The 15,956-nt window shown below is 39.9% G+C and overlaps 1 protein-coding gene across 2 annotated transcripts; it reads left to right on the forward strand.

Annotated features, from left to right (window-relative positions):
• Positions 1 to 732: 732 nt before the first annotated feature.
• On the forward strand, positions 733 to 15,206 carry prr14 (proline rich 14). 2 transcript variants are annotated; one of them, XM_080447240.1, is made up of 10 exons: positions 733 to 858; positions 3,392 to 3,528; positions 4,283 to 4,445; positions 4,716 to 4,793; positions 5,254 to 5,294; positions 5,790 to 8,552; positions 8,658 to 8,820; positions 9,306 to 9,415; positions 11,528 to 11,596; positions 12,922 to 15,206. In XM_080447240.1, exons 2-10 carry the CDS (start codon positions 3,416 to 3,418, stop codon positions 13,226 to 13,228), a joined length of 3,807 nt encoding a protein of 1,268 aa, XP_080303366.1. In that variant the 5' UTR covers positions 733 to 858; positions 3,392 to 3,415; the 3' UTR covers positions 13,229 to 15,206. The 2 variants fall into 2 exon arrangements, with proteins under 2 accessions (XP_080303366.1, XP_080303367.1); XM_080447241.1 differs by lacking the exon at positions 4,716 to 4,793.
• Positions 15,207 to 15,956: the final 750 nt, after the last annotated feature.

A 15,956-nucleotide genomic window follows, 5' to 3' on the forward strand; every position in this document is an offset into this window, starting at 1 on the left:
AAACAAATAAACCCTTCATATAATGGATTTACAAACTACCAACTGGTGGTACTGGGCATTAAGCCGTAATTAACTTACATTTCCAGGTCACTCGAGGACAATTGAGTGTGTATGACATGTATATTGTATATCCATGTTTGTGGGCTAAAGGCTACACTTTTCTGCGTTGCTTGAAGCGGCGTCATCTGATTGGTCCACTGCCGGGAAGCCCTGTCTGGCGGAAAGCTATGTCAATGTTCTATTGGCTGATGGGACGCGACTGCACCGTCGTGATTGGTTGGTATGATGTGACCGTCTCGTTGTGGTTGTTGACTGTGTTGCCATGTCCGTTTTTTATAAGTGATTTTGGGCTTGTTTTTCTGTTAAGTTGCTTGTAAATATTCTTTGGGCTTGTTTCTAAAGTGTACTTGCTTATTTAGGCTTGTTTCTAAAGTGTACTTGCTTATTTAGGCTTGTTTCTATAGTGTACTTGCTTATTTAGGCTTGTTTCCAATTTGTTTGAATAATTATTTAAAGCAGTGGTTGTCAAATATTTTCATGAAAATGTTTTGTACCAGGGGGATTTGTGTTGTTAGAATGTTTCAAAAATAAATATTCCACATTTTATTGCAAGAGTTTTTGGAAATAGCAGATCGACAAGCTCGCGATGCCACGCGTTGAGAGCTTGTAGATCGGCTATTTTCATAGACCTGGTTGCTTATTTCTCTCACAAAATATGGCAATTGGCAACACTGCTCTTTGGGGTTGGTAGATGTGTGGAAGACGTTAGACGTAGGAGGGCGCCGTCCGTCCGGCATGTCGGCTTGTTTACGATAAACATGATCACAACAGTGTGCCGCCTCTACAAACGCACCTGTGGTAAGTTTGTAGACGTTATTAGCCTGGTTTGATAAAAACGTGCAGTGAATGATACTGGGGGTGTCGTGAATGCGTTAGTTTCCCCGTCACCGCGGAATGCGCGCAAACGTCAGCGTGTGTTGACGTCCGCTAAATGGCTCTGACTATGCCCTGGTACCAGCGTAATGTGTGCGTTTGCATTTCGTCGTACGGCTGCGTCGCGCGCTGAAAATAGCCGATCTACAAGCTCACCGCGCATAGCGCGCCCGGTCCGCTGTGAGCTTGTAGATCAGCCATTTTCGGCTTTTTTTTTTTGTATGAATCCGGACGGCAACCGTGCCATTCATGTCTGCTGGCTAAAACCAAGGCACCCTGGGTGGGACGGTTAAAATAAACGCGATGTGTAAAATAAAAAGACTGCTCTAGCAGGTTTTCTCAACATTACGCTGGGATGTTAGTAATGGCTTGTAAAATGAACCTTTGAATATATGAAACCAATATATGAAACCAGGTTGTCTCTTTTCCAGCAAATATACCGAGCTTCTTTTTTGATCAAGTGATACCCGTATGAAATGATCAAACACATTGGTAGTTTGATTTTGAGACTAAATGTAGGCTACTTGTCTTTGGTACACCTTGAGCTTCAGTGTTAGTATTTAGCGATATCATTTTCGTTAGTTACATTACCTTGACATGTCAAGTACTGTACTTAAATAAGTACAATTTTTTTTAGATATTTTTACTTTAATAATAATAATAATAGCTTGAATTTATATAGCGCCTTTCATAAACCCAAGGACGCTTTACATCAGAACAATGAACAAATAACAGACAACTGAACAAACAAACAAACAACAAACAACTATATGCCATAAGCCTGAGAGAATAGGTGTCTTTTCAAGGCAGCTTTAAAATAGTCCTTTACTGGATTATTTCCAATTTTAAATACTTTTACGCCTACTCCACTACATCTCTGAGGCAAATGTTGTACTTTTACTCAACTACAATAATTTGACAGCTTTAGTTACTTTGTAGATTTTGATTATTATTACAAAACATACATTATACTTCAGCCCTGGCCCCTATATACATTTCGGCAATTTGAAAATAGCCGATCTACTTGCGTAGATCTGCTATTTTCAGAAGATTTTTTAAACATTTGAAAACTTTCTGCATAATACGTGCTTTCTACTTTTGATACTTTTAAGTACATTTTGATACCTATACTTTTGTACTTTAACTCAAGTACATTTTTAATTTCGGACTTTTACTTGTAACAGAGTATTTCTACATTGCAGTAGTGATACTTTTACTTAACTTAATAAAGTTTATTAAGTACAAAATTGGAGTACTTTTTCCACCACCATTTATAGAGAATATACAATTTGAGTTTACGCCCTTGTGCTAGTTATAGTAGTTGGATCATTAGTGGCATGTCAAAGTTCTACTCTCATGACAAGGGGCTTTATTTAAAATAACACTTATTGGAATTGATAAACGATCTATGTGCTCCCAGTCTCCACTATATTTTTCAGAATATGGTCGCTCCAACAGGTATTCTTCACTGCAGAATACCATAGTCTACAGCAGTGGTTCTCAACATGGGGTCGGGACCCCAAGGGGGGTCCCCACACGATTTGGGGAGGGGCCCCCCAGATGACAGTGAAGTGACTATTTAAAGGACGACTTCACCGCTTTTCAACCTATCTTCATATATTTGGTCCTCACCAATACTCATGATAAAATGGTACAATTTTTTTCTACTTGGTCTGTGTCTCATAGGAGGGCTGTGGACAGTCCAGAAACCTGTCTACCAGTGACGTCATCGTTAAGCATGATTTTTTTTTCCAACAAGATTTCACATTTTTTATTTCGATTTTTATTAACACGAGAACAATGGCTTCTTTTATTGCATTGCAACTTTCCAGGAATAGAAAGCCTGCAGTTTCTATTAGCTTGGATTCCCCATTGATGATGTCACTGGTAGACGGGACTCTGAACTGTCCACAGCCCTCCTCTGAGACACAGACCAAGTAGAAAAAAATTGTACCATTTTATCATGAGTATTAGTGAGGACCAATTATATGAAGATAGGTTGAAAAGCGGTGAAGTCGTCCTTTAAGGACTTAAGACCTTTTTTAATACCTAAAAAAAAGAAGCGAGAAAAAGACAGTTACTGCATCAACTATGCTATAAAAACTGGTCAAACATTGACCAAATTGTCAAATGATATAAGAAAGAGGTGAAAATAGCCGATCTTGCGAGGCATTGTGTGCTTGGCGATCTTCTATTTTCACAATATCTGTCTGTGAAACCGAAATGTAATGCCTGAACTCCTACAATTCCAAGTGATTATCAGGGTGTGGGGGTCCCCAGTTCAAATAGGATTATTTTGGGGGTCACGGCCTGAAAAGGTTGAGAACCACACTGGTCTACAGGATTGTAAACTAATCGTCATTAATTCCATGAGTGTTTTTTTTTTGTCCACTGCTTTTATGTCGAATTGATATCCTCCTGCATGCTTTTTTCTTTTGTTCATTATTGTTGTTTACAGAGGAAGACAGACAGGGGGAGAGAGATGTTGACATATCCCTCTGACTCAGATGCTATTCCCCCAAACCCATTCTGTAGTGTACCCCCCCCAAGTGAACCTCCACCACCTCTCCTTCCCCTTCCCTCCTTCACTCCCAGGTATAGTTATCCTGGCACCATTTGCATTGTTTTGTCTTTTTATGTTTGTCTTTTTTCCCCCGTTTCGTTTTTTATTAATTGCTGTTATTAGGAATAGCATAGACTAGAGCAGGGGTGGGCAGCATTTTTTTTCCCCAGCGGGCCATAATTACTAAAGTGAGTGAAGGGCCACACACTGGACTATTGGATTGAAACTTGAAACACATAGAGCTGAATTATGTTAAAACTGCATGAATTTGGTAGACATTACCTTAAAAGGTATATATATATATATATATATATATATATATATATATATATGTATATATATATTTTTTATAGCTTTACTGTATCACACATTATCAAACATAATATATGCATTATAAAGATGGAATCAAGGCTGTTTCACTGTCGCATTATAGACATTTAACATTTGAGTACATACGGATGGAATGCAGGTATATGTACTCTAATGGTACATATTAATTACTAATAATTAATTGGAGTTGAACTAATTTCCCTCAAAACCATTAACACAAAATGCTGCCTTTGTTTTAAGATGTAGACTTTTGGGGTGGTCATTTAGTTTTGCTTTGAGGACTTCGAGGGCTGGATTGAGATGGTCAAAGGGCCGGGTCCGGCCCCCGGGCCGCATGTTGCCCATGTGTGGACTAGAGCCTATGAGAGATGGAGACTATCACAACGTCCCTCACTGTATTTGAAACAAGAAAAGCTGATTTATAGGCTATCATTTGGTGTTTCAAATTATTCACAGATCTCAGGAGGATGAGAGAAAGTCTGGCACCAGGAGGAGTGGTCGCATTCAGGGGTTTAAAGAGCAGATTCCGAAAAAGCAGAGCCACAAGGACCGTGTGGCACCTGAGAGATCATTCAGACAAACTCCGTCCTTCACCAAGCAAGAGAGGGAGAGTGGCATGGTACTATAACTCTAAAAATCTTTATTTAGAGATTGGAGGAATGAAAGGAATGGAAATGTTAGATAGTTGCTGCTGCAATGCCAATCCCTCCCAACTGTAACGCTCATGTAATAATAATATATATTTTTATTTATAGTGCACTTTACATTTGAAACAAATCTCAAAGTGCTACAGTACAGAGGAAAAACATAAGCATAAAAACAACACATCTAAAAAAAAAAAAAAAAGTCTAAAAAGAAGAAACATTTAAAATCATGTATCTTTCTGTAGGTGCGATTGTCACAATCTCTGTCAGTAAATCTGCTGAGAGTCGATTACGCACACCTACAGCAAGTAAAGCAAAATGAGGTTGGTTGGTCTTTTTCTTCCCTTGCTCCTTGCGCCCTCTCTCTTTGCTGTGAAACCTTAATCTGTCCTGCTCTCCCCTCATTGTTTTGTCTGTCCATCTGACCCTCTTGTGCTCTCTCTCTGGCATGTCTGCATGCAATTGCCTGCATTTGCTGTTAGAGCTGCCCCTGATACTTTTCTGTTAGTGCAGAAGCTCTAATGCCTGTACCACAACAGTAGTGACCTATACTGTACACTACATTGGACTGGTGTGAGGGTTAATTGGGTGATTTAATCCTCCTTCATGGTCTGTTGCACCTGACACAAACAAGCAATTGACTCTTACTGTGACCTACTAAAGCCTAGACGGCAAGATGTACAGTATCATCCTTGTCTACTGTCTTTAGTTTTTTCTCAAAATTGTATAATTTTTTTTTTGAGCAGAACCTACAACATATATTCTGAAATATTTTCTTTGCAGGATACCCTTGATTCTGAGGATACCTCAGATTGCCCAACAAAGTGAGTATGCACTCTAATTGTTTTGAGCAAAGTGAGTATGCACTCTAATTGTTTTGAGCAAAGTGAGTATGCACTCTAATTGTTTTGAGCTTGTTTTGTGCATCACATTTATCATATGTTGAAATTATGCTAATTTTAAATTATTTGTATATATTTTTTTAATTGTCTTGAGAAACTACTCATCTGTCTTCTACACTGCAACAAATGACTGCATTCTTGAAAGCAGCACCTGCTGTGGTCAAACAAAATTGCCAGGTTTATTTGGTGGACAAAATGTGTCATGTTTAAAGGGAAATGGATGGAGACAGTCACTAGATGTCAGCATTTCAGAATAAGTAAGGTCTTGTCAGGGCATCACCCGTAGCTCAAGAATGCATTTCCTCTTAATGCGACATTGAAAGGAAACCATTAGTTTTTCTTTATTTCCCTTCAGTGAGCAGCAAATGTTTTTGTCAGATTGTCTCATACTTTTTCCCATGTCTTTGTCAATTATAGGCACCAGACAGGCAGAAGGGTGGATGCTAATCTATCTACTAAAGAAAATGTAGGAAAACGGCACGTTGAAAACACCGCACAGGGCCTTGACGCTCCTTCATCAGACATGGATAGGTGTGGAGAGTTGGCTGTTGGAACTGCACCTAAGCAGACAGGATGGGTTATTGGCCCATTGTTTCAGTCGTTGAAATCAAAGATGGCCAGTTTCACAGAGATAGTCATGACCCCTGTTAAGCTTTTCAAAGCTAATAGTTCTCCACTGGCCAGTGACAACACAGATGAACTGAAGCAGTGTAAGCTGCAGGCTCATAGCCGAGCATTTGATAGTCAATGCTCAGAAACCAGCAAAACCTTTCATGCACATGGCCAAGCTAAGAATGACAACAAGAAGATGGAAGCAGTTACAAGTGATAAGCATAGTATATCTTGTTTTACGTTGAGTTCTAGCCAGCTTGGAGTAAATGACCAGCTGGTTACTTGCTCACCCCAACAAGGGGGCACTGATTTGGGAAGTGGAGAGAACCTCAGACGAACTTCCGTTAAAGACTCTCAAAATGTAACGTTTGTTGCTGATTCATCACCACACGGCTGTGCAGTGGATGAATGTGCGTCGACTGAGAGGGAAACCGACACACATTATTCTTTACAACGCAGACCTTTGCCTTGCAGTGCTTCTGAGAAAGTGTCCAAATCTGTGGCTTCAGTTCACAAGTCCACCTCCGATAGCCTGCCTGATGGTAATACAGACAGCAGTCTCTTCCCTCGAAAAAGCCTGCGGAATGCATCAAAGGGGGTTGCGTTTCATGAAGGTGTTCTAAAGGCCACCCCGAATGAGGCCCAGGGTGAGGCAAAGCCTGACTGTGTGGCAGGTTCGGGGATGAGAATTGAGAGAGCAAAGCGAAGATTGAATCTGAGCTCGAAGACTGACACTGAAGCAGTTTTGATGAAGAGGAAAAAAAAGATAGCAGATGAATGTGCAGAACATGAAATATCGAGGGACAACCTGAATCTGTGGCCAGTCAACGGCATACCGGGAGGTTTAAAGGTGCAAAGGAACAGGATTGTCAAGATGGATACTGTCCAAGACATGGAAATGAAGCTCTGTGCTACTGAAACAAAGATAAATGTTTATGAGGATACAAAAAGTAAATTAACTGGAGGACAGAACAGAGTCAACAGACAAAATCAGTTTGTGAAAGTAAATAAAGCAATGTCACTCACACATGCTGAGAATGTTTCCAGTACCACGGTAGCTTCCTCAATGCATCATAATAATGGTGTGTCAGAGATTAGCCAAAAGGACAATAACAGGAGGAATACCAGTGGTTCAAACAAAATGTCCAAGAAACAAACCAATAGCAGTCCCTGTGAACCTAACGGCAATGTACAAATGGAAACTACCATGACAACCATTTTGACAAAAGAATCCCAACATGAACCGTTCTCAGGTGTCCCCGATCAGCCCATGCAGGTACAGCTGTGCAGTTCTCAACCGACATCCACGTTTCCCCACAGTTCACACTACATGAACACATCCATAAAACCACTCAAACGGAAATCGCTAAAACAAAATAGTTTGATTTCAGAGCCGGACAGCACTTTGGATTTGAAGGAGGAAGGCGGTAGAATTGGACCCAAGCATTCATCCAAGAGGCTGAAAAAGGACAGCAGGGTATCCGTTAAATCTGAGCTAGGTGTAAAACTATTCACTGAGCCAAGTATGGACAACTCTACTTCATATGATACAGTAAAAGAAGTCCAATCGAAAGAAGTTGGAGATAAGACCTCCATGGAGTCTGTGTCTGTACTTTATGAAATGACACCAGCAGAATGTTCTGTAAAAGTATATCAGTATGACTTGAAAGATGTCACTAGAATTGGTGTGAAAGAGATGAGTACTAAATCTCTTACGGATGAGATACTTCTTACTGATGGTGAAGCCACTAACCAGAGTCAGACCAAAGTTATTGAAGAAGTAAAAGAAGAGGATGGGAGGGTGGATGTATTCACAGATGGGGTTGACATAAACACTTCTGCATCTGAGCCAAGTCACCATGCAAGAGGAGTGAAAAATAAGCGAAGGAGAGCTGCAAACCAAAGGAGGAAATGCAGAGTTCTGTTTAGTAAAAGAAATGAAGATGAGGAAGAGACAAACACAACTGCTGGTCAGGAGTTGGACTTGGCAGTAGAAACACGTCCGTCAGAAAACAGCTTTTCTAGTGGCCTTTTACGGAGTTACTCTTGCCCGGATATGCCATCCGTTATCCACCATGACACACCCTGGAGTCCTACCGTAAACTGGTCACAGCATGGCAAGATCTACACATCACATCAGCACCATTCACCCAACATTCCTCCTATTCTCCATGCACATACATCAGCCAGGCGTGCTCGCCGGCACACTGTCTGCAGTGTGGAAATAGAGAGAGAGATTGCGCCTCTGTGCCTGCGAAAAGAGGTGTACCCCTCAAGAAGATCTGCTCCCTGTGGAAGTGTCGCCCATCATTTGTCTGGTATTGTGCCACTCTCTCCTTCTGCTTCCCTTTCTGCCCTGGCCTCCTGTTTCCTTTCAAGCCCACTGGCCTTCCTCTCTAAGAAGTTTGAGAACAGAGTGGCGGCCACCAGCAGCAGTGCTCAAAATCCCGTCTCTTCCCCTTCCTCAAGTGTTTTCACAGCTTCTACATCTTCACCCAGCTCTTCTGCTTGGCACTTGTTCCCCTCAAGAGCTGACACCTCTGCAGCCGCTGTGTCCTCTGTCTCCAGGTAATTTAAAAAAAGCTGAACGGTTGTTATTATTTATAGATTCTGATGTATGCCCACCGATGATGGAGTAGTCAACATTTATTCTGAGTTTGTCCCTCTTCGCAGTTCGTTGGCACAGATTCCCCTGGAGTGTGAGACTAGACAACAGAGTGGGGAAGATGAATATGGTGAGGACACAAGTTGTTCCAGTCAGGAGTTTGAGGAATTAACATTGAGTGAGGAATTAACATTGAGAGAGGAGAAGTCTTTCTCGGATTCGGAAATCAAGGTATGAATTATTGTACCCACATAATGAGTGTAATTACATGACTTATACTTATTAGCACTATTAGAACATTTATTTTCATTGGTTGATATAATTTATTGTCAGAGATGAAGATTGATCAATTGTTTATTGTTCTCCGAGAGGACACACGGATGCACACAATTATTGTACCCACATAATGAGTGTAATTACATGACTTATACTTATTAGCACTATTAGAATTATTTTCATTGGTTGATATAATTTATTGTCAGAGATGAAGATTGATCAATTGTTTATTGTTCTCCGAGAGGACACACGGATGCACACAACGTAGTAAATTGACATATCATAGTGCACTACAGTATTACAGTAATGCATAATCGGGACAAAAATCGGGCACTATGCTTATTTAGTGCTTGTATGGCTTAAAGTCAGAACCTTTAACACCTTTTGTACTCAATTTACCTTGATGTCTAGTGATGTTAACCCCTTTCTCTTCATAACAGGTGGTGAAAAAGCGCGAGGAACGGGGAAAGGTGTCGTCCATAAGGATACGCAGAGGATTGCCAAAACCACAAAACAATCTCACCCCTATGGGCCTGCCCAAACCCATCAGGTACATATATTGTGTTAGACATATGAGAAATTCTATAATGTGTTTGTATAGACAGTTTATTCCTAACGCTCTAATGTTTTTCAGTCACTATATGTTGTATAGTGTATAGTGATCTGACAAATAAACATGATTTTTTACTGTGTTTACGGTCCAAAACCCTTGGACACATCAGGTCGGCTGTTGTTTGATCAATTTTGTAGTTAAGCTAACTACACATTAGCTATCCTCACCCTGCGCAAGAGTTTAAAATATTTCATCTTTAAATAGGATAGGATGAATAGGGTTAGATTTCAAATATTATTAGATTTATTGCATAGCAACGGCAGAGGCCACGTCATTGACATCCCTCAACGATCTATTCATTTCTGCTTCCTAAAAAGAAGATATGGTAGGCATAGGGCTTCATCCAAGTGAACTAACTCTGATTATTTTATAAGAAATGATCCAATACAACATTATAGAATAAATAAAGGAAAGAAAGAAAGATACTGTTTGACATTTACAGTGCTGCAGTTGTAGAAGGCAGTGGTGTTGCGTGGGTCAGCTCTGGAGCCACCTGAACCCAACCGCAGGTGTTATTAACTCACCTGCATTCTGATCCGCTTTCCAAGGCAACATTAGCAAGCTTCTGTACCCAACCTACTCTTTAAAATGCTCTGAAATGTTTTTTGAGCTCATAAATTTAGGTAGGCTACAGGTTACCATAGGCTTATAGAGCAGGGTAACCATGGATCTTAAAGGACCTAATGCGTGTTCCTCCACATGTTAGGCCCTTTCGTTGAATCTGCTTGCACAAACGATAGGATAGATAACTACTGTAAAGAAACGATACAGAGGCTAAGAAAGGGCCTAAATATGGGTATGAATTAATACATTTGAATTTACATGAATGGACTGTATACATTCCATATTGCACAGAGACCGTTTTTAATTGGAGACAGGCTTTTAATAGAGAGAGCATTACTTTTAATATAGCTCCTCTTTTAGTATAAACTTGGATAGAGATATTTTAGAATAGTTTTAGAAGATATGTAATACTATATGCAGTATGTGTTACACTAGAAAGGCTAAAGCACTCAATTGGCGAGTAGTGATTTAAATTTTGCCAATATCACGCATGCAGCGGTTTTGTAGTCGTAGTCCCAGGGTGAGACCAGAACCTCTTGCTGGATGGGGAGCCTTTAAAATAAATTGTGTCCAGGATAGGAAGGGTGAACACTCGGCAGTGATTTCTGTCTCACTTCCTGGTCCAGGAGCAGTACAATCCTAGAGAGATGATACAGTGTATTGCGTCATTGCGGGTAGAGTGACATGCATACACAATGACAACCACTAGAGTAGGCCAATCACAAGTAGGCCAACAACGGATCCGCTTTTTAGAGTGAACGTATTACAATATTGATCAGTGGCTGTCACTTACTGATGACCATGATTGATCACCAGTATGGCATCAACGTGTTTTGTTACACACACTTTGTTCCATTCATTGTTTTGAGCAATTTTCGTGAGCTCTGTATACGTATGTATGTGTGTGTGTGCGTGTGTGTGTGATCAAAATAAATTAAGGGAAAAGTATTCCCTTCATTAATTTGAGCAGTATGTACATTTTGTTAAAGTGTGTTTTTGTAATGTGCAATTGAAACATGAAACAATGTGAGTTAACTTTTGGATAAAAATGTGTATGCATCATAATTATGCATGCATCAGCCATTGAGGAGTAACAGTTTGGTGCTTAGTTGTAGGACAATCCACTGCAAACACCAGATAAAGCTCTGTAGCACACAGATGCTGATGCAGATCTGGTATTTTACTGGTACAAATAAAACTGCTTCATCTCAGTCATCAAGTGTAAGACATGTTAGTCTTCATGGTTATTTGCAGGTACAAGCAGGAAGTAATTGTCCACTGTGTGGTAAACGTTTAAGAAGAAAATAAATAAATGGGTTAACAAGGTGAGCCGAATTGACCCAATCTGAATTTAGGATCTGAATCCAAATCCCAACGGCCCACACTTCAAAGCTCTGAACCAAATTTTGTCTCAGCCCTAATCACCAGGTTACCCTGAATGGCAACCAGACTGATTAATAAGTTGTTTCTTATGTGTTGTAACAGGCTGAAAAAGAAGGACTTCAGTTTGGAGGAAATTTATACCAATCAGAACTTTGCCATGCCCCCTGAAAGGTGAGACAATTTAATGTATCCAATCATCACAGCCTTTTTTTTGTGTTCTTTTTTTCAATTTAGCTATTACCAATGCCTCCCTGTGTACTGCAGTCCCTGACGCTTCCAATCCCCACTGTTGGCCTGGAGTGCTTAACAGGTGCCCCGAACAAGCAGTAGGACTCACTAATGCAAGCGACAATGACAGGGGTGACACTAACGGTTGCCCGACTACCCGTGGCAAGTAAATAAAACGCTCGGGCAGGTGGAGTTTGCTTTCAGGTTGCCCAACGGGTAAGAGAGTTTGAGTGGGGAAGCAACTGTCTTTAGTTCGCTATAAACAAAACGCAAGATGTTTGTGGAATTTTAAATACTGGCAAGTCGTATTGTATAGCTATTGAGATATTTGGCATAAATATTGAGGTGTGTCCATATCGCACAGCCCCAGAATTTGCAAGTAAGTGTTAAAATTAACGGTAATGCAAATTTTGCCTATCATGATTTAATTTTTCGGGCAAGTGGACATGACCTGTACTTGCCAGACAGGCAAGTGCCTCTGAGACCCAAGTGTCAACCCCTGAATGATATACATTTTCACAGTAGGAAAACGGTTGCAAATAACTCAGTTTTACCAGTTTACAAGCAGAAACATTATCAGCTTGACTGGCATTGCCGGAGTCACTGTGCTGAAAGCGCGTTGCTTGGCGACGTGTCGATCACCATGTTAAGGTTCCGGTACTCAGCATTGGCCTGGTTATTGCGTGGGTGAAATGGGTATAGATATAAACTCTTCTGAGCTGTGCACCGTTAAAGAGACTACTTGACGTGAGTTGTGCTCACATTAGTTAAAATATCAGTGTTCGTAATTCTTATAAAGGAATACAAGCTAAAGCATGTATGTTCAGATGATCGGTGTGTACGTAGATTGTTGACAGTGGAAAGAACTTGAAGATGGAACCAAGGTAGTGGGTATCGCCTTGTTCTTCTTAGCAAGGACACATGGCTTATTCAGGAAAAGGTTGTTTTGCTTTGCTTTCTCTGCTGCGTTGTAATCGTCTCAGAGTAGAGATCTGATTGGTGAGGTTTCGCAATCACCATTTTGATCAGAAATACCATTAATTGTAAACTGGTAATCGACACATGTCCCACAGCAGCTATTAGTCATGCCCATCCCTAATCATAAACCAGTTATTAGTGGGGCACCCTGGCTGTTCAGCCAGTTAGTGCTGATACCACGTTATCACAACATCTGTAAGGCAGGAATATCTCAAACTATCAGCTAGGCGCAATTAATCTGTACCATCTGTTTGCCTTTAACCGTCATTAATTTCATCCTCATGTTTCAGCCGACTGGAGACCATTTTTGAGCTGCCACATAGTAGACGGAATGGTTCTCAGTCTGTCTTTGGCCAGAAGCGTATCAAACGTTCTGTCGAGTTCCCAGAGGTCGGTGTGCCAAGAAAACCAAAGAAGCCAGTTGTTAGTGCTCCTTGGAAGGCCGGGAGTACCTCATCCTTGGGCAGGCCAAGGCGCAGCAACTACCATAATTCTAAAGATGAACCGTCCATCAGCATACAGGAACTGGACTCGCTTCTTTGCACCAAGCTTGACCAGTTGGATTTGTGGGTAACGCTTGATGAGGACAGCAGCTGACAAATGCTTATTGAAAATGATTTGGCTTTGCAAGGTTTAAAAGATGCTACAAAATGCACCACAAAGATAGGAAACGTAACCGCATTTTATTAAACTATAGCTTCCATCCAGTAGGATGTTTCACATCATCTTGTGGAACTTCTGACCACAAAATACTTATCCATCCATGAGCTGTATTTATTAGTGTTGTCATGATAATAAAATTAAGGAATTATGCTATTTTCATTGTGTAGCATTGGTAGACTACAAGTTATTTAAACTTTGCAGCATACTATTGTAATTGTACCTCTTTTCTAGAAATAGTTTGTGTGTATTTGTTCAAATGTGTGTGAATTTTCTACCGTGCCCATTTCTGAACACGAATATCAACGTTTCAGCCATCCATGTATGTTACTTGTGGAATAATTGATCCTGTCCAGAAACGAGCATTCATTGACCCTGCCCAGAAACAAACATTTTCTTACTTGCACAGTAAATCTTATACATGGTAAACCGTGATGAGCCTTTTCTAAGCAATTATATTTAAACTTTGTGCTCCAAATGATAGTTCTAATTGCTTTGTCTGTCTCACTGCTATTACAAAGCCTGAATAATAATCCCTGTTATTTCAGGATTTCATCCATGTGGCTTTGTTTCCAAACATTTTCCTCTGGCAGCTATTTTCCCTCTTAGAAATGCTGAACATACCTTTGTAAACATGCCATTAAGAGATTTGTGTGATTTGCTAAAATTATTTTGTTACGATTAGGTACTGTGTATCTGCTAATGTCCCAAGTAACATGGAGCAAGTTAAATGTAAATGTAGATCTTTTTGATTCAGCTCAGGGTAAAGAAAGCTGTCTTTGATTGTCAAACATTTTTAAGGCTGGAGGCTGTAGAAAATCCAACATGTAAATGTCATACCACTCCCAAAAGCATTTGGCACCGATTGTAGAGGTGTATAGATATGTCTGCTTGATAGCTTCTGTACGTCATTATAATTGGGTTTTCTTCTTTGTGATATTTATATTTGTATAGCAAATGGCATGTTGAAGAACAGCCCGTATATGTTTTCTTTATACCTTTGCCTACTATTAATAAAGATTGCCTTAATTGCAAGATGTTCTGTATAAATAGGTATTTCATATGTCTTGTATTTGTATGTATTGTATGCCGCTTTGTAACAATCTTGTCACTGTTTTCATGAGGGTATATGTTGAAGCTTGAGAAATTCAGCACAATTGTTTTGTTTTTATACAAAAATGTTTAATGATGTTTATATGTTTGAATATTCTATAGCATTCTTGATATATATTACATGTAACAATGCAACAAAGAGAACCTATACCTTTTTTGGCTAATACATGAAGCATCATATTGTTCTTAGTAACGAAGCACTGCCGTGATTTAACATCTTTGTTAATCTTCCAAGTTAAAGTCCCAATTTAAATGGATACATTTTCTAACTATTGTTTTAATTGACCGATTTAATTCATTCAACTGAATCACAAATCTACCATCTCCACTTACATTTAGTGATGGTAGCAGTTCCAGTTGAGATGGAAACAGTAAGGATGGGGCTTTACCTTGGAATGACAAGCAATTCTTTAATATGCATCTTTATGTCAAAGTTAGTTGAAGAGTCATGTCAAATAAATTAAGCAAGAGTTTATTCAGAGAATGTTTTCCCGTTGTGTTTATTCATTTTGTCCTTGGACATATCCAGTCCCAAAACTATAAAGGTAAACAACACATAAAACAGAGCTTCACTTACTGTATTGTAACTTAGCAAGCATTATGTAAAAAAAAAGCACAAATGGAATGTTGAAGAGGAAGTAGATCATGCAAACTGTGCCAGCAGTCATTTGATCATTCTGTACAAACGGCAGTTTCCTGTGTGTGTGGTCACACTGGTGTAATGGGTCTTTGCAGCATTGCATCGCCTGAAGTTTGTTTGGAATTCAAAATGTAAGTTCTGTACAAGTACAGGAGGTTCAAGAGTTTCTCAGTCGATCAAAGTCAGAAGGTACGAAAACAGTGCCATTAATATAGGGGTCAAGACCAGTACACACACCCACACCACAATGGAGATGATGCTCCATTTTCTTGCCCGCTTTGAAAACTTCTCACTCTTTGCACTCTCTGCTCTCTGTGCTTCGCCTTCAGCCTGTTGTAGCAAGGAGAGCAAGACAACAATTTCGAGTTTGAATTAAATATCATTTAATTACGGCATGATGGCATCATAATAATGAACTGATATTGTTGGTGGGGAAGCATTAGTTGACATGTCAGTGAAAACTTGAGATAAAGCAAATAAAGTACCTTGATTGTATATATCAGTGCCACTATTCCAAAACAGGAAATACCACAGATGATGCTCATAATGGCCAGTCTCCTGTTCTTGCTAGAAGATATAAGTTTTTGGCAACAGGAAGTTGGTATTGGGATGCAGGTGTCTGTACTTTTTTGGGATGCAGGTTTCTCTCTCAGTGGGTGATTTTCACCTGCCTCTGTGTCTTGTTTATTTGAAAGATCCATTTCTGCAAAGGCAGAAGAAAAATGGGCTTAAAATAACATTTCAGTTTGTATTATTACTATTGGCCCAGTACAAAACACTTAATGTTGGCCTACAAGGCAACCAAACAAAGGCTTGTCATCTTCAAGGCATGATCCAACTCATAAATCAGCTAACACAGGATTGCTGTACGAGTCTTGCCTAAAACACCCTGGACAGTGGACAATGCTCCAC

This window comes from Gymnoscopelus braueri, assembly GCF_963280865.1.
Source record: "Gymnoscopelus braueri genome assembly, chromosome: 13".
In the NCBI taxonomy this organism is placed as follows: Eukaryota; Metazoa; Chordata; class Actinopteri; order Myctophiformes; family Myctophidae; genus Gymnoscopelus; species Gymnoscopelus braueri.